The sequence below is a fragment of the Pan paniscus genome, chromosome 16 (assembly GCF_029289425.2).
Source record: "Pan paniscus chromosome 16, NHGRI_mPanPan1-v2.0_pri, whole genome shotgun sequence".
NCBI classification, from domain to species: Eukaryota; Metazoa; Chordata; class Mammalia; order Primates; family Hominidae; genus Pan; species Pan paniscus.
Window position 1 is genome coordinate 78,720,048 of NC_073265.2, and position 19,198 is coordinate 78,739,245.

General features: G+C 45.5%; 1 protein-coding gene across 7 annotated transcripts in view; it reads left to right on the top strand.

The window, feature by feature from the left end:
- The window catches only part of ABHD2 (abhydrolase domain containing 2, acylglycerol lipase), a 114,393-nt gene that overhangs the window by 84,349 nt on the left and 10,846 nt on the right, over window positions 1-19,198 (top strand). For all 7 annotated transcript variants that reach the window (XM_055098950.2, XM_055098948.2, XM_055098946.2 and 4 more), the window contains 4 exons: window positions 3,358-3,541; window positions 12,981-13,073; window positions 15,750-15,860; window positions 18,626-18,695. In XM_055098950.2, the coding sequence (XP_054954925.1) occupies window positions 3,358-3,541; window positions 12,981-13,073; window positions 15,750-15,860; window positions 18,626-18,695 (458 nt within the window). The remainder of the gene's footprint in view (window positions 1-3,357; window positions 3,542-12,980; window positions 13,074-15,749; window positions 15,861-18,625; window positions 18,696-19,198) is intronic.

Consider the following 19,198-nt stretch of genomic DNA (forward strand, 5'->3'; position numbering starts at 1 on the left):
ACCACATTGCACTTATCCATTCATCCATCAGGGCACACTTGGGTTGGTTCCACTTTTTGGCTATTGTGAATAATGCTGCTATAAACATGGGTATACTTACATATTTTTAAAAGAAAAAATAATTAGAGTCAGTTATAGCCATTAACATTGAATGCTTATTATGCTCTGGACCCTGATCTAAGCTCTGGACCCCTGATCTAAGCTGTTTATGTATATCACTTTATTCAGATCTCTAAACAACTCTACGAAGTCTTTACTCTTATTACTTCCATTTTACAGATGATGAAACAGACCTAGGAGAGTTTGGTAACTTACCCAAGGTGACAGTATTTTGCACAGTTTCCTCACTACAAAAATTGTCTGGGCTGTTTGTTGAAAGTTCCCATTCCCAGGCCTCATCCTATTCCTGTAGGTTCTAAGCCTCCAGAAAGGAGCCTGGAAGCTGAAGATTTTCCCTGTATACGGGGGTTACTTGTCATCAAAGAGAAATTGAGAACATTTGGGGCCACTAAGTGGTAGGCCCAAGCAGTCTGGCCACAGAGCCTTTTCACTTAGCCATGAGGTCAGGCTGCTCCTTTAAGGCCTGGTTTTCAGTGCCCGTTATGGCCCAAGGGAGGTGAACAAATGTCTCCTATGGGATTTCTGAATTTTTTATTTGCTGCGTGGTGTAGAAGCTGATAATGCAGCTAATTGATCATTGTGCTCTCAGCTGTTTGTTTGCACATCCCCTTTTTTACATCACGGCTACATTTTAAAATCCAGCATTCCCTGGAGGCATAATATTCCTTTCATTGCTACCTTCTTAAAAAGAGAAACTTGGCCAGGGCAGTGGCTCACGCCTGTAATCCCAGCACTTTGGGAGGCGGAGGCAGGCAGATCACCCGAGGTCAGGAGTTCAAGACCAGACTGGCCAACAAGACAAAACCCTGTCTCTACTAAAAATACAAAAATTAGCTGGACATGGTGGCACATGCCTGTAACCCCAGCTACTCAGGGGGCTGAGGCAGGAGGATCGCTTGAACCTGAGAGGCAGAGGTTGTAGTGAGCCAAGATTGTGCCACTGCACTCCAGCCTGGGTGACAGAGCGAGACTCTGTCTCAAAAACAAACAAACAAAAAGAAACTTGAATGAATCTGACTTCAGTGGGGACAACAGTCTGGCATTTCACATTCCAAAGTTAAGAGTTCAAGGATCCTTCTGGACCAGGTTTTTGTTCCTTCCCTGTCCTCAGGGCCCATTCAGAGGCCTTGTCATCAGAATCCACTCAATTCGGCAACTCTTTATTGAAGGCCTGCAAACTGCCCCAGCCTCTGCTGAGTGTAAGAGGGAGAAAAATAGGCAGCTTGATCCTCTACTATCTCACTGGAGAGGGAGACGGGCTGCCTTCTAAAACTTGGTGCCTGGGTCCTGCTGTTTGGGAGGAAGCAGCTCTTGGCCCGGTTTTTCCCTTAGTTTTAGGCATCTCTTGCTTAAGCTCCTTCTAAGCCCCCAGCATTTCCAGATCATGATTATTAGTCAAAAGTATAGGGGATACTGTCTGGGAAGAGGCATGAGGAGGCCTCCAGGGGTGTCAAAAATATTCTGCGTCTTCAGCTGGGCAATGCTTACCTGGGTATAAATGTGTAAAACTTCATTGATTGTGCATTTTCCTGTATGTGTGTTATACCCCATTAAAAATAAAAAATAATAGGGCAGTTTCAAGTGTATTGATGCATAATATTGCCAGACATACTGTAAAGGGAAAAAGTGAGGCACCAAACAATGTGTATGTTACCACTGGTATTTTTAAAAAGAATATAGGAAACTTACCTTTCCCTCCATCTTTTACAGCATTTGAATTTTCTACCATGGGCATGAATTACCTACTCAAAAACAAAGTCACTATAGATTCCTGGGCTTGGCCCCCATCTTACAGAATCAGCTTCTCTGGAGTTGAGGCCCAGGAATGCTCATTTCTAACACCCTCTCCAGGTGATTCTATGCACACTGCAGCTTAAGAACTGCATGGGGCTGTGCCGGCCTGGCTTAGGCTACATCCTACCACAAAAGAAGACAGATATAAGGAGAGTTTACCCCAGGCTCAAAAGATACTTTCCCCCATGGCTTGATGATTAGGGAAGGAGCTGTTCAACTCTATTAAGAATGCCAAAACCTCTGAGCTGGTGCCAAAGTCAACAACTCCCGTTTCCATTGTAAATCCGTACTCTTCTCATGCCAGTCTATTTTGTACGTGCTTCGCGTCGACATCCCTATCTTTCCATGTTAGATTTTAAATTGGCTCCCTACAGAGTTTGAGGTTGGGCCTTAGAAGGATGTGATGAATCCCTTCACTTGTAATATGGCCATTCACCTCCTCCTCTTAGCAAAGCTGCTGAGACATAACATGGCTTCAATAACTTCCCAAGGGGACACCAGCTGAGATCATCTCTCCTGGGCAAATGAGGCCCAAACACCCTCTCTGTTAAGAGGTCTCATCTGTGTATTTTTGAATGAGCCTGCCTCCCTTGGCACCCTGTCCCTACGTCACCAAGAATGTCTTACCCTAATCCTACAGAGCATCCTGGCAGTCCCTCTGGACTGAAGTTTATCTTTCCTCTCCTTTCCAACTCTGTCAAGAAGATTCTGTAAATAACATCCACTTGCTACTTAACACCATGAATCATCATACACATGGGTATAGCATCCCAATTTGTAGCCTAGGAAGCTAATCTCAAAGGATTTTGCTCTTGCATTTATTTATTTATTTACTTATTTTATTTTATTTTATTTTATTTTATTTTATTTTTTTGAGACAGGGTCTCACTCTGTCACCCAGGCTGGAGTGCAGTGATGCGATCTTGGCTCACTGTAGCCTCTGCCTCCCCGGCTCAAGGGATCCTCTTGCCTCAGCCTCCTAAGTAGCGGGGACTACAGGGACACACCTGTAGTGTGTAGAGATGGGGTCTCACCATTTTGTCCAGGCTGGCCTAGCTTTTATTTAGGTCTGTGTGTGAGCATATGTGCTCATGCACACCCTGAAATCTGCTTTGATATCCATGATTATCTAGACACGGTTCTTGTGACCTACCTTTTAAGAAGCATTGTACATTTGATACATGGTACCTCCACTCTTGGGCACTGCTGAGGCCCTGTTTCCTCTTATCCCAAGGGGCATCTGGGAACTTCTCTCTGGATAGCCAAAGAGCAGTGTCTGTCTCTCTCTCCACACACATCCCCCGACACACACACGTATATATACACACATATATTTCTCTCTCTTTTAGTATACTGGCACCCATTTAGTAACATTCCAGCTTGCATTTTCTCCAGATAGGATGCACCTGAAATGATTGAGCAATCTCACCCTTTTGCCCACAGGCTGCACGTGGGAATTTGGAGCCATGGTGAACTACATCAAGAAGACATATCCCCTGACCCAGCTGGTCGTCGTGGGCTTCAGCCTGGGTGGTAATATCGTGTGCAAATACTTGGGGGAGACTCAGGCAAACCAAGAGAAGGTCCTGTGCTGTGTCAGCGTGTGCCAGGGGTACAGTGCACTGAGGTGAGTCATCTCCGCCTTCCATCAGGGCCTTCAGTTAGCCCTTATTTATAGAGATGGCCCGACACACAGCACACCGTTCTGTGAAGACCGGGGAACACTGTGGCCGACTGAGTAGAAGTTTCTGAGTCTTGGACTCACCTTGTTTTGTTTGCATATCATACATTGGAGATGCCCCATCAGACCCCTTAAGCCTGGGATATGCAGCTGCGTTTTGGGGTCAGATCTGTAATTGGAGAAGTAAAACCCCCTTTGATAGTTGCTGTCTCCTAGGGAATCTCTGTCAGGTGACTTAATTTGTTCAGGCTTCAGGAGTTTTTATAGAAACGTGGATTAATGAAAGAGCACAGGAGACTGGCAAGCTGGGATCTGAAAGCTGGGCCTTAGGATCCCAGATCCCTCCTTCCTGCAAGAGATGAGTCTCAGATGGCACCTGGAAGGGATCTGTAGAAATCATTTAATCAGTGTCCTCACCTTTAAGTATTTGTCTCTCTCAGGCATCCCAGGCATCATCACAAAGGAGCTGATCTACTGGGTCAAGCTTTCTCCCACCCCTTAGTCTCTTGCCAGTAGATGCCCCACAGGATGAGTCCCAGGAGGGCGTGGTCATCTGCCCTGATTCCCCTCAAGATCACTGCTGTCCCAGGTCTCTCAAGAGTCACCACACTCACACGTTCACACACACATGCACACACTCACACACACATGCACACACTTACACTATACACACACATCTCTCCAGGCTCTTCAAATACATTCATATTTTTTTCTGTACTCTTCATGGTGTCTTTCGTTTTACCAATGAGTATAACCAGTTATTAAAAATCTGATGAAAAAATTTGAAACACACGGGAAAGTTTAAAAACACCTCCCTATTGATCCAGTCTAATGCCAAACAGTCCTTATCGTTATTCAAAGAATCTTTTTGCCTCACCTGTATATCTCATGCTGCAGTTTAAACATACCTTTTACTTTCTGATGGATAGAGACCATCTATATTATTTCTAAAAATACATATTACTGGAATTTAAAGCCAGCACACCCAAAAGACACATGTGGGCCCAGGATTCAGCCTCTCCCTATGAGGCTTAAAGCTGGCTGAAAAAGATGATCTAAATGTACCCACGATAGACATGAGAAACATCTCTGATGAAACCCTTCCTGAGTCCCAGGGCCAAGGTCTGGGTTCTATTTTTCCTTGCCGGCAATATGGGGATGATGATAATAAGCAGTACCTACCTCATAGCACCACTGAGTCAAATGAGTTGATGCGTGTGAAGTGCTTAGAACAGTGCCCAGCACGCAGAACGTAAGCCACTGTTCATTTTCATTATTGTCATCATCGTCATTCACTGTAAAATGAAGGAGGTGGGTTCGATCAGCGGATCACAAAGACCGGTCCAGTGAACTAGTGACTGCCTCACTTCATAAGGAATCACTTGGAGGATCATGTTAGAAAGAAATTCTGTTTGTTGGGCCCCACCCTTGGAGATTTTGATTCATGAAGTTGGAGGCATGGGACCTCAGAAGTCTGCATTTTGGATACTTTTCATAGACGAGTTTTCAGTTTAGTTACGTTTAGCAGTCCCTGGGGTTAGTGACCTCAGTGGTCTCTCCAGCTCTCGCGTTCCAGGACCAGGCTAGTCCCCCATCTTCCTACCAGGAATCTTTTCCTTCACTCCTCTGGACACTGGGGAGTCAGCTGAGAGGACATGTGCCTTTATCTTGGTGGGACTAGAAATATCCAACTCCCAGCTCATAGCCACGTGTAACCAGAATTAACCAAAGTCCTGTCGGGCCCAGTCACTGGGATAAGAAAGACATGAGCAAGGGGCCTACCGCAGGATCCAAGGGAGCAGAACTAGGACGTTTGTTTTGTTTTCTTTTTTTTCAATGCACAAAATCTTAACATGACAATCCCTTCATCTCATTTTGCTGCAGTAGCGCCATCTGCTGTCAGCAAGAGCACATGATTGACGCAGCAAACTAAGGTGTTTGAACTAAGGTGTTTGAACTAAGGCAAAGAAGGCTCAAGAAGCTAGGAAACTAAAATCTGTGAGGTGCTATACATTTTGCAGACATAGCCTACACAGCCTCTTCCTTGAGACCTCAGAGGGCTTCATACACATAACTATTGGCACACCAACCTCATGCAACAAAGAGCAAGTTGCAACTTTATGGTCTGGAGCACAGAGAACTAACTTGTCCAGGCTAAGATCATGTGGTCCTGCATATGGGAACTGGCACCAGGTCAGAGAGACACCGTTGTCCTGTGTGTGCTGGTGCAAGGCTCAGGTACCCTCAGCATTTAAACCAGATCTATGGAATAAATGGAGCACAGTTCCTTACTTCAAACCAGTATAACCTTTTTTTTTCCTGCCAAGGCTTGAGGGCGATGAGCCTTTCAGCACTGGGATGGTGGCAGCTGCATAAGTGCTTCCCATCACACCAAGGTGGAGCCGGGGAGGCCCGTCTGCCTCTGCAGGGGCCACACGAGAGTTCATGTGTCTGGTAAATCTCTCCTAGCTGAGTCTGGAGACCCGCTTCCTCAGTGGACCCCTCCCTCTGGCTTCTCCTCCCGTAGCTCACCTCCCATCTAGCCAGAGCCTGTTGAAGGCTCAGAGAGAAGCCAGCCACCCGCTTGCTGTAGTTAGCAAAGTCTAGCTGCTGCTAAACTAGCTCACCTTCTACCTAAATGTGCTGAACCACTGAAGGAGGGACACAGATGCCCTGAAATCACCTGGTATCCAGCAGACTTTAACATGTTCCCTCAGCATAAACAGCTGCCAACCCGCCTGGGGACTCTGTGTGGTGAGACATCCTCCTAGGTAACAGGGACACAGCCTTGAACAAGGCTGACTAATTCCCTGCCTTCATGGAGCTTAAAGAAAATGGGGAGGGAAGCATTTTTGGTCTGGTTTCAGGTAAAATAAATTCTTTCCCAAGAAAGCCCTCAACAATCTTATGTTACAGAATTGACCAGTAATAATAAAACTAAAACAAAAGCATTTTATTGCAGTTTGGGTGTAAAAGATAGTCTGTATCTGAGGACCTCACAGCACTTAAGACAGCAGAGTGATATTTACAAAGCCACAAAGCAACAAATACATGTTACTAAGATATTACACATTTAGGCATATGGGTGCCAAGGAGGTCCTCAGTCAAGTGGGGGGTCCATGAGGAGGGATTTCTGAAGGAGGTGAGGGTGAGGAGGACAGTAGCACAGGGCCCAGGCCAGGGGCAGAAGCCCCTTACAGCAGGGGTCCCAACTGCTGTTAGGAACCAGGCCGCACAGCAGGAGGTGAGCGGTGGGCACGTCACAGTGGGCAAAGCAGTAGGGAAGCAGTGGGTGAACCTTCATCTGTATTTAGTTTCATTCCCCATTGATCACATTACTGCCTGAGTTCCGCCTCCTGTCAGATCAGCAGTGACATTAGATTCTCATAGGAGGATGAACCTTATTGTGAACTGCACATGTGAGGGATAGTTTGCATCTTCTTATGAGAATCTAATATCTGATGATCTGTCGCTGTCTCCCATCACCCCCAGATGGGACTGTCTAGTTGCAGGAAAATAAGCTCAGGGATCTCACTGATTCTATGTTATGGTGAGTTGTAGAATTATTTCATTCTGTATGATAATGTAATAATAATAGGGAAAAAGTACATTATAAATGTAATGTGCTTGAATCATCCTGAAGCCATCCCCCTGCCCCTGCCTTCCCTAGGCTGTGGACAAATTGTCTTCCACAAAGCCAGTCCCAAGGACTGCTTCCTTACAGGACAGTAGGGGAATTATCAGAGGAGTGTTTCAAATCTCCTTAAAGGCACATTTTACTCCGGGCTAAGTGGATGTGTTAACATCACTAAGACCTGACCTCCTTGGTTCAGGTAAACCTGAACATCCTAGCATTCTTTGAGCAAGGCCTTCCTGCCATGGGGAAGAGGCAGGTACCACTTTTCCTGCCAAATGGTGGGGATATTGTCTCTCTTGCTTTTGATGGGCAAACTTCAGGCTAGAGATGAGTTTATGGCAAAAGCAAATATTATTCATAAAGTTTCCCCAGAGACTGGGACTTTCCTAAAATTTGTTTTTATAGTTGAAGAGCTATAAAATACAGTAACTTTGTGCCATCAGTAATTTTGAATCACAGCCAAACAAAGAGGGGGAAACTGCAGCATTTAAATGAGACTCTATGGACAGAACTTCACCCTGGGAAACAGCTCAGCTTTTCCACCACTAGGTTGTGAAGTTGACCTGACCACATGGTTGCCCTTAGTGCCTTGGGGCTTTTTGTGGGTTTTTTTTGTTGTTGTTAATTTTTTTTTATCAGTATAATGAGAGACTCTAACTCATTCCTGTAAAAGAACATCCTGCAAAAGGAAAAGATTCTGATAAGGAAGAAAGGGGCTTGGTAGGTGGCCATCCCTACTCTAGTCTGAAGTCCATCTTTCTGCCCCATCCTTCCACCCCAGTGGAACTAACAAAGCCCAGCCTGGCAGGTACCAAAAACTCTTGGCCCACTCCCTTGTGTGGTACAAACATGGTTTTCTTCTGCTCACACTCAAGCTGAACTAGCTGGAGATGATGACCTCTCTACAGATTGACTCTGCCCCTGAAGGGCAACCTGCTACCAGCCCAGAACCTTCTGGCTGGGTCTTTTGGGTCCAGAGGCTCTACCATCCCTCCTCCCAGAGGCCCGGCTGTTCAAGGCAGGAGCCCTGTCTTGGGCTTGGCCAGCCTGTCTAGGATCGTGCCCTCTTCCTCTCTCTGCAGGCTGGGCTGGTCCTGGTTTTGCCCCCACTGCAGGATTACTCTCTTATAGTGCCCAAATTAGAAATAATCCACATGTCCAGCATGGGAGATAGTTAAATAAATTAATAATATACCAACTCAGTGGGAAACGAGGCAGCTTTTATTTTAAAAAATCAAGAAAAATATATAACACGACAGAATGTATATATTAAAAGTAGGGAAGGGCCGGGTGCGGTGGCTCACGCCTGGAATCCCAGCACTTTGGGAGGCCAAGGCAGGCGGATCACAAGGTCAGAAGTTTGAGACCAGCCTGACCAACATGGTGAAACACCACCTCTACTAGAAATACAAAAATTAGCCAGGTGTGGTGGCGCACACCTGTAATCCCAGCTACTCAGGAGGCTGAGGCAGGAAAATCTCTTGAACCCAGAAGGCGGAGGTTGCAGTGAGCCGAGATCATGCCATTACTGCACTCCAGCCTGGGGGACAGAGCGAGACTCTGTCTCAAAAAAAAAAAAAAAAAAAAAAAAAAACAAGATGGTAAATTTTATGTTATGTGTTTTTATCATAATTTTTTAAAAATATGACTGTATATAGGCAAAACCTGGAAAGAAATCCCCTCCTTCTACAAGTAAAAATACTTCTTAGGTTGGTGTGATAGCATTATGGGAAAGTACTTAATGTACTTTATTCTTAAGGTTTCATTAGCATATTGCTTTCAAGGTATTTTTTTAGTATCGTCTACATCCACATCCCATTAATTCATCTCCAATCTTAATTCATACTGCCCTTGCCTTTTTTCCCTTTTTGGGGTGTTAAGGTCATGCTTGGCCATCCCACTCTTATAGAACCTCATTCTCATTCTCCATATTTTTTCAAAGACCACAGGAAAGCTGTTTCACTATTCTTATAGTCTCTCAGCACTCTGAGACATAATTTATTTGAGCCAGGAGATCTGAATTCACTTGGGTACCATTAGATGCATTCTTTCCCCAGTTCATTCTCTTCTGACTTTAATTCCTTTTCATCAGTACTTGGTCCACTCACTTTGCAAAATATGAACTGGAAAGCTGAGCCTTCTCTAAGCAGTTAACCCAGCAGCATAGTGGTTGGCTCAGCTCTTCCTTGCCCAAGTGATTGCTCTGAACCTAATTGTAAATGCCTGTTTGTTGGGACCGTCTTCTGAGGGACTAAAATCCATTGCCTTCCACAACACCTCTTAAAATTATTTTAACAGTCCAAAGAGAAATCTCTCACTAGAAAATGGCTGTGAAACCAGTATGGGTAATATTTTATTATAATGTAATGTTACATTGATTAGAAATGAAGGCATTTTCAGGGAATTCTATTTATGTTGGTAATAGGTAGATCAATGGATGGACAAAGTTCTTTAAAAATCCTTATGGATTATTCTCAAAAAAGACTCCCAGTGAAACTATACTGGGTTTGGGGGTTAATTTTCTCTTCTCATTTGTGATTATCACTTCTTGAGAGTTTTGCAACTTTCAGAAAGCATCTTTCCTTTTGGAGTCATCCTGGTTCTTTCTGAAGTTTTGAAACCTACCCTCCTTCCAGCAAGATTCACTCTGAATTTTGCAAAGCCATTCCCTCCCTGTAATTCTGCCCGAGCTGCCCCTCCCAGGGTTCCACACTTCTCTCCTGTGTCCTCAGCCAGTTTATCCTGGTGGACCAATATCTGGCCCAGCCTGGGGAGCAGTTCCTGCCACCCCTTCTCTCTTCTGGAGAACATAGCTATCTAGAGGCAAGTCAAGAACTTGGATATTCAGGCCAGGTGAAGTGCCTCACGCCTGTAATTCCAACACTTTGGAAGGAGGCCGAGACCTAGAGATCACTTGAGGTCAGGAGTTCTAGACCACCCTGGCCAACATGACGAAACCCCGTATTCTACTAAAAAAATACAAAAAATTATCTGGGCATGATGGCACACACCTGTAGTCCCAGCTACTCAGGAGTCTGAAGCAGGAGAATCACTTGAACCCAGGAGGTGGAGGCTGCAGTGAGCTGAGATCACACCACTGCACTCCAGCCTGAGCAAGAGAGTGAGACTCCATCTCAAGAAACAAAAAAAAAGAACTTGGATAGGCAAGTAAGGTATTTGTGCAGTGTCTAGAGAGCTAAACTCCCCTGGTTTCATGCCCATTTTGTGATTTGCATCTAAAATTGAACCCCAGTGTAGCCACTACCAGCTCCAATAACATGAATTCATACCCCCATCTTGTTTCCTCTACACCTATCCATTCAACCACTCCCTCAGAAACTACATTCTTTTAAAGCAAGTTGCAGATATCATTTCATCTGTAAGTAGTTCACTAGGTAGCTCTAAAAGACTCTAAGGACTTTTTCTTAAACATAATCACAAATACCATCATCACCCAAAAAATTAGCAATAATTCCCTAATAGCATCCCATTTCTAGTCAGTGTCCAGATTTCCTTGATTGTCTCATGGAAGTGCTGTTTGTTTGTTTATTTTGCCAGTTGGCTGGTTTGAATCAGGATCCACATACTGCCTACATGTGCATTTATTGATTTGTCTATGTTTCTTTTAGTCTGTAGGTTACCCTTTCTTTTATTGCCTTTCAGTTTGCTGTTGTTGGTATTGAAGACATCAGTCCTTTTCAAAAAAAAAAAAAAAATATATATATATATATATGAGATGAATGTAATACATTGATCTTGATTCTTTTATTAAAGCAATATAAATTTAAGTTTCAATTCCTTAATTCTACAGCCAAAGGTAAAAGACATCCCCTACATATACTGAGTGGTAAACCAAAGATACTAAAAATCAATCTTAGCCAAAATAAACAGAGTGGAATACTGGTCCCAGCATCCTTGTCCTGATCCCTCCCTGAGCCCTGGGTCCCTGTGAATCCCTAGAACCTTTCAACAAGCAGTGCCTGTGGTGTTTTCAATAAAAAAAAATCAAGGGCTGCAGCATCTTTTTATATCTTGTTTATGGCCACACCCTCCTCCCTTCCCTACCTCTGCAGCCTGTCTGCAATGAAGGAGGTACTAACAAAAGCAAGAACATCCCTTCAGTTAGGAGGTCAGCAAAGGGAGAAATGAACCAGGGTAAGAGAAAGCTGGGATTGCCAGAGACCACTGGCTCTCTGGGTGGCTTGGATCCAAAGTCAGAGGAGAGGCAGCTGGTTGTGGCTCGGTGATTGGGTGACCCCCCTTCCCTCTGACCACAGGCAGGTGAGCACAGTCCTGCTTTAGCAGGGGTCCCTCATGGTGATCTGGTCCTATACTCTTCCTGTAGTGCTTGGTTAGAGTCGGGCGGGGGTTGGCTGCACATTTATGCAGTGGCCTTTTGACCCTTCAAGGTGGTGTTAGTCTTCACCTTGAGCTTAGCCTGTGTTTGATGAGCACATTGCAGACCATTAAATTCACAAACCATTTCATTCTTAACTCCCCACTACCTCTTATTTTTTAACCACGACATTGTGGGAAATGTTTGTCACTCCAAAACTGTGGAATTTTGCCATTCTAAAATTGTAGCAGCTTTGGGGAAATTACTTTTATAAAATTACTTTTATAAACTCCCTGGATTGAAAAAATAATAAAAAACAAAACAAAACAAAAAACCTTACAAACCACCTGGTCCCCTCACTTACCATCTGGAAGATAGAACCTAGTAGAAGTAGTGATGTCCAGATCCATTCACAGGGTGGAGTCAGGCCTGGAGATTTTGAAACGTGCAAGATAAAAGTTTCCCTGTAATGAGTGTGGACTCAGTGTCCGCCTGCGTTTGGATTCACGCCCAAGGGAGGAGAGCAGTGAGTGGGGAGGGCTGAGCAGGCATGGCTGGTGGGAGTGAGCCCACTGGTGTTTGTTCACCTGCTGTGTGGTCATGGACATCTGGCTGGGGAAGCACATGGCCAGGGCTGGTGGTGCTGTCTCCTCCCTCTGCATGTGCTGCTGGCAGAACCTGGGCTCTGGAAAACAGGGATAATATCACCTGCCTACTGCCACCACTGAAGGGTCAGAGTGTGGCCCTCACAGCCACACACTAGTGTGCCAGTCACACACTAGCCCTAGAGGCAGAAAGACACTTCCAGACCAGCCCCACCAGCTGTGCCTACAAAGGGTTAAGGGCCTGTCTACTTCCACTTCGATTTCCTTGCCTCTTCAATGGTATAAGGCTAATCAAAAGATAGATGTATTTGGAGGAGATCCCAGTTAATGATTTTCCTTTACCTCTTGATCAGCAATGACAGAAGATTTTTTAGGTTTTCCCCTCCACACCCACTCTCCCCTTCCATGTGCCAGTCATTAAACCAGAAAACTTGCCTGCCAGGTAGGGAGCCAAATACAGAAAGTGTTCACATGACAATTGAAGCAGACTTTGGTCCTGGCAGGCTCAGTGACTAAGAGAAGGTCCAGGTGCTAGAAGAGAGTGTCGGGGGTGCCACCAACAAAGCCTCTGGCGCTAGAGAGGGCCTTTGCCGGGGTCCCCTTCCCCTGCGCTGTCTTGGTGTCGCCATAGATTTCTCCACAGGTGTTTGAGCTCTGCACATTAGAGCCTCTGTTTTAATGCAGAGGCCACAGCCTGAGAGCCGGCCCTCTCCACACAAGCACCTCACCCCATGGCTAGAGCCCCCTCCTGGCTGCCCGCCTGCACCCCCACACCGCAGTCACCCTCACTCGCTGTGGTTCTTCCAGGGCCCAGGAAACCTTCATGCAATGGGATCAGTGCCGGCGGTTCTACAACTTCCTCATGGCCGACAACATGAAGAAGATCATCCTCTCGCACAGGTAGGTCACCTTCCGTTCTCTCTCAGGAGACAGACAGTTCCTTCCTGAGCTCATCTGGGAACTGTGAAAAGCCAGGACTCCTGTTCCTTCAGGGGAAAAAAAAAAATGCAGGTGTGGTACAGACTCTCTGCTGCCTGCATTTGTGACTTGATTAGAAACAAACTTGTCTTGGCCAGGCGCGGTGGCTCACGCCTGTAACCCCAGCACTTTGGGAAGCTGAGGCGGGCAGATAGCTTGAGGCCAGGAATTCGAGACCAGCCTGGCCAACATGGCGAAACCCCATCTCTACCAAAAATACAAAAATTAGCCGGGCGTGATGGTGCCGCTGTAATCCCAGCTACTTGGGAGGCTGAGGCAGGAGAGTCCCTTGAACCCAGGAGGCGGAGGTTGCAGCAAGCCAAGATTGTGCCAGTGCACCCCAGCCTGGGTGACAGAGCGAGACCCTGTCTGAAAAAAAAGAAAAGAAACCTGTCCCAAGCTACTGAATTTGCCAAATTGCCTTATGCTTTTATAATTCCCAGTAAATCTAAGACAATGAACCACTTCCACACCCTTTTCTCCCAAATTAGAGCAGTCACGAGGTGGCTGTCATAGTTGAGGAGACCTTCCCCGTAGGATGCTTCTGTGCTTGGGGGATCAGGACTCATTCTTGGCTGGCCCTTGGGCTTCTGACCAAGCAGCAGCAGGACAGGAGGCTCAGGGCATGTTTTTGGCGCCTCCCTGCTCGGAGTTTGAGCCTCTCCTTATTCTTCATGCTCGTCCTTCCTCTCCGCCTCGTAATCCTGTGGTGGGTTAACCTGTCAAGTGCTTAGAGCAGTGCTGTTATGCATAGCACCAGATAAATATTAGCAATGACTTTTTCATTATGATTATTATTATTGCTGACATCTCTGCCTCCTCCCCTACGCCTCTCATTCCCTCTAGCTGGACTAGGCTACTTAGAGGTTCCTGTGTCCCCTGGCCTCTGCCACACCACTTACTGCCCTTGCTGAGAATACTCTCCCATATCCCTGCTGGTGGGAACTCAGCCCATCCTTTAAAGTCCATCTCAATTCTCCTGCTTCTGTGAAGCCAACTCATCCCTGCCCAAGTTGCTTTTCTGTTGCTTCCCCTCTGTAAATCCTACGTCTAGAACCAAACTGGAGAGCGTTGGAGGGCTTAGGCACGTGTTGATTGCTCCCAGCACCCGAGACACACCCGTTCGCTCAAAAAAATCTGGGAGATTTTTGGTATCACCCTAGAAAAAGCTATCTGACTAAATGATCAGTTTCTTGTTTTCTTTTTTCCAGTGGCTAAAGCAGGCCACACACCCCAGATTGGGCTTCCTACGGGTGGGCGTTCACATGGCGCCTGAGCAAGGCTGGGCTTGAAGGCCCCATCAGGCTGCCACGTTGCCAGACATGTCCTTGTGTCCTCGTGTCTGGAAGGAGAGCAGAGGGAGACTTATGTCCCCTGTGCTGGCTGGAAAATCAGCTGTTCCCACTTGGCTCATGTTGTTTGAGATTCAGCTGTGTGCTGGGCACTGAGGTGTGTGTAGCTCAGCTGAGTTTGAATGGGTCTGGAGATTGCAGACGTTTTGTAGCCAGAAGGGGTGGATCCAGGCCTCTGACACCAAGTCCAAGTCCTCTGTCTGCGTTTCCACACCTCTGGTGTCGAAAGTGACTCCTCCCAGGAAACATTTGTTTTGCTAAAGGACCCAGTCTTGCTACTAATTAGTCTAGAAGGTTCAAATTATGAGAGTCCTTTGAGTGTACTCTAAGTATTCACATTTTTCAAATTTACTACAGAAAGCCAAACATTTAGAAATTTTAGGTTAACTTTGAATTTGTACATTCTATCCAGTAGGTATATAATCTTCCTAATAGTCTTTTGAAAAAAATAAATGCTACAGAAATGTGTTCTTCTTTTGGAGAGGTTGTGAATGAGTCGCAGAATACCAAGTTGGCATAATAAATCCTTCCTACCGCAGGGCCATGCCTCAACAAATTCAGTCCGCTTCCAGGTGTGTGACTGAGAGCCCTTGCTGGGAAGAGAGGTCAAAAATGCATGTTGTGACCCCTACCTCTAATGTCATCCTCTCCAGATGGATTTTTTTCATAATAGAAATGCTGGTTCCACTTGGGGGTTGGGAAAAAAAAAATGATTGCTCTCCTGAATAGATGTTAGCTTTTATCTAAGACACTAGAGAGCTGTTGGTTTACCCAAATGCTAAATGAGTTAACCCTTGTCTTCCTCGCTTTTTGTTTGTTTTCCACTCTTTCCTGCACACTGAGTCTTCCTTGTTAAGCAACACAAACAGCTCATTAAGGGGAAGGGTCTCTGCCAAGGGGGACATTGTCAACACAATGTAAGGACGACGCCCCTACGGCTTGGCCCACGGCCCACCACTCACCACAGAGCCCGTCTTGAGCCCCCTCCCCTGTGCTGAAGGTTTTTTAATATTCAACTAGGTTCAAACCCAATCTTTACTTTGTCTGGGTACCCCTGAAAAGGGAAATAAGGTTTTGACATTAACAGCGCCAGCTCATCCTCTGGGACGTTCCAAAGGCTAAAGGTTCTATTTCTAACTGACCACGTTGGCTCTCCCTCCTGGCTTGCTGTGGCAAGGAAGCAGGCTATGCCATGGTTGTTCATCCTCCACATCTTAATCTCTGTTTGCTTTTGTGTTTGCTCTAGGCAAGCTCTTTTTGGAGACCATGTTAAGAAACCCCAGAGCCTGGAAGACACGGACTTGAGCCGGCTCTACACAGCAACATCCCTGATGCAGATTGATGACAATGTGATGAGGTGTGTCCGCGCAGGCGGGAGAGGGACGCTCTGGGGCAGGGTGCCAGGCAGGAGGCTGCAGGTCAGCTGTGCCCAGCACTAGTGTTTGCTCTGCCTACTTGAGTGTTAAGGGTGTTTTTTTCCCTTTAGGTAAGTGTCTAGTGCTTAAAAACAGAAGATTTCACAGGAACATTTAAATTTCTAGTTTCTCCTGGAAAATAGGAAAAGGATCCGACCACTCATTCTGCATTCCTACAAAGCATAGTTAGCTTGATTCAAGGAGCTGGGGCGTGCAGGCCCTAGCATGGGCAGTCTTCACCCTACCTGTCCTGCCTCAACACCAGGGCAAGTGTCAGGTGCCACATAAATCTGCATTTTGCAGTGGAGTAAAAGGCAAAAGAAATACTTCTTGTACTTCTCTGTGTCTCTAACAAGAGTAGAAAAACTGGCTGGGGGCAGTGTCTCACGCCTGTAATCCTAGGAGGATTTGGGAGGTCATGGGGGAAAGATCGCTTGAGCCCAAGAGGTTGAAGCTGCAGTGAGCCATGTTCATGCCATTGCACTCCAGCCAGGGTGACACAGCAAGACCCTTTTCAAAATTAAAAAAAAAAAAAAAAAGTAGAAAAACAGAAGATAGACCAAGAGGACTATGTGTTTCAAGCAAAATGGACAGAGCCTCTTACTTTGGGGCATGGTGACTCCACTCTGAGTGTGAGACACAAATACTGCCCACTTCATTCATCTACTCTTTATCTGCCTCTCTCCTCCAGGCACCTGAGGTTGCAACCTTGACAATGGCCTCTTTCCTGGTTCCAGTAGTTTCTGATTGAGGTTAGCCTCAGCTGAAAAAGGAAAAGTTGACCTCTGATCTCATCATTCTCTTTAAATACATGATCCTTTTCATTTAACAATCATTTGAGGCCAGGAACAGTGGCTCATGCCTGTAATTCCAGCACTTGGGGAGGCTGAGGCTGGAGGATCACATGAGGCAAGGAGTTTGAGACCAGCCTGGGCAACATAGCAAGTCCCTGTCTCTACAAAAAAAAATTGAAAAATAAAAATAGCCGGGCATAGTGGCACACACCTGTAGTCCCAGCTGCTTGGGAGGCTGAGACAGGAGGATCACTTGAGCTCATAAGTTTGAGATTACAGTGAGCTATGGTCCCAACACTGCACTGGAGCCCAGCCTGGGCAACAGAGCAAGGCCCTGTCCCTAAAATATAAAAAATAAATTATTTGATATTTTTAGATGTAGTTTAAAGCAAGCAATTATTCTTCATCTAATAGATAGGCAGATATTGACCTAAGGGTATAGGATCTCTGCTTTGCTTCCTTATGAGATTTTAGTAGCCTTCTTACACCAAGTAACTTTGAAATATGCCTGCTAACAGTTTCTCAAAGGAAATGAAAACTAGGAAATTGCTGGTATGTTCAGAAGGTGAAAAATGAATCTTACCCACCCTCACTTCAGATGAAGTGTGTGACTGTATTGTGGTGTGTAGTAAGAAAAAACAAATTAAATTTCCCATTCATCTCCTAAATTTTTTAAGCCCAGAAGAGAATGTTTCTCGACACTCTCCAAAGTCTTTCCTCTTTAATAGCGTTGGAAAGTAGCAGTTTTATGATCATAACCAGTCTTGGTGGCTTCCTCAGAGATCCATCCCAGTAATACTGGAGGGATGGAACAATGCATTTCCTGCCTGCTGAGACTGCAAACGAACTGATTTCACAAGGACAGGCATCTTAGAGATGATCTCTACACTTGGCCTCCACCCTGTCAAGAGGGTCCTACTAGTCCAGCCTGAGCTTTCCAGGCCATTCCCAGGCAGAGATGTCTAATGAGATCCACAGCTTTGGGGGAGGGAGGATAGCTTAAAGACCCTAGTCAAAACAGGAAGACCCACCATTCAGAAGCCAGAGGCCCTAATCTGTGTCAGAAAGAGGTTTTGAGATCTTCTGGCCTAGGCCTCCTGGTGTCGGAGCTCCAGATATAACCTTGAGGGGCCTCTGGGAGCACGGAGCAGAGCTGCGGCCCCTCATTCATGCTGAGCTCTGAAGGTTTTGTTACACGCCAGTTTATCTCTATTGCTCTGTAGTCAGAGATATGGAGCAGTAGTCACAGATAAAGGGACAGAATTGGTAACTTTGAATGACAGTCTCATTTCTGTTACCTAATACATATTTTATTCCAATTCACAGTGGTCCTGTTACTCCACTAAGAACTCTGTTAAAAGGAAAGTTCCAGTAAATGTCCTTGAATTTCAGTTTCTCCATATCTATAGTGACATCTGGTTTTATACTGCCACAAGAGATGTAACATACACTGATAATTACTATAGATAACAATTACTACAGGGTAATTACTCTGGGTCGGTCATGATGCTAGTAAGCACTTTAACATCATAAGTCTCACAGTTCCATTGAGGAAGGCCCTGTCTTCAGATTCATTTTATACAGGAGAAGCTGAGGCTCAGATAAGTTGAACCATTTGCCCAAGGTCACATAGCCAGTAAATAACCGAAGCAGGATTTGAACCCCAATGCCAAAGCCAGTGCTCTTAACCCTGAACCTTGCTACCTGCATACATTTCATTGATATGATGAGTTAGTGCAGGATCTGGAACAGTCATAAAATCAGCTCAGCATTCAGGCCTAGCTCCTGCCTCTGTCTACTCTACCAATGCCACAAGTTAGCGTGAGGAACTGGAGCCATCATCGGCTCAGCATTCTGATCTTAAGACCAATGTTTTGTCCTTTTTCTTTTTTTCTTTTTCTGGTGTGTTGCAGGAAGTTTCACGGCTATAACTCCCTGAAGGAATACTATGAGGAAGAAAGTTGCATGCGGTACCTGCACAGGGTGAGTGGCCATCACCGGCTCAGAATTAGCATCACTCCATCCAGCCTCGCACACAATACGACAAATATCTCTCCTAAATTTTCCTGGTGGAAGCTCAGCTGGAATCTGGCTCCAACCGCTCTTTTAGCTTGGATTTGATTATTGAACCAGACTCTCTCCCTCTGTAACTGCCATACATTAATCCCAGAGCTGCCCCTTAGACTGGTGTGCTCCCATGTCTGTGTGAGGGCCTTTAAAATTGCTCCAACACCCACTTTTTTCTTCATCTTCCTTTGACAGTATAATCCTGTCTGGTTTCTGCCAGATCAATGAGATCTGTCTAGATTTCTTAGCATCCGGGACCCTCTTTTGGCCGTTCTGTATTTTGTTACCATAGTGCCTAAGACTGAACTCAAAATTCCTGCCATGATCTGGTAAGCACAGAGTAAAACTGATGTGTTTCTGTATCAAAGTAATGATGAGCATGTCTATTTTTTTCTTTTTTTTTTTTTTTTTGAGATGGA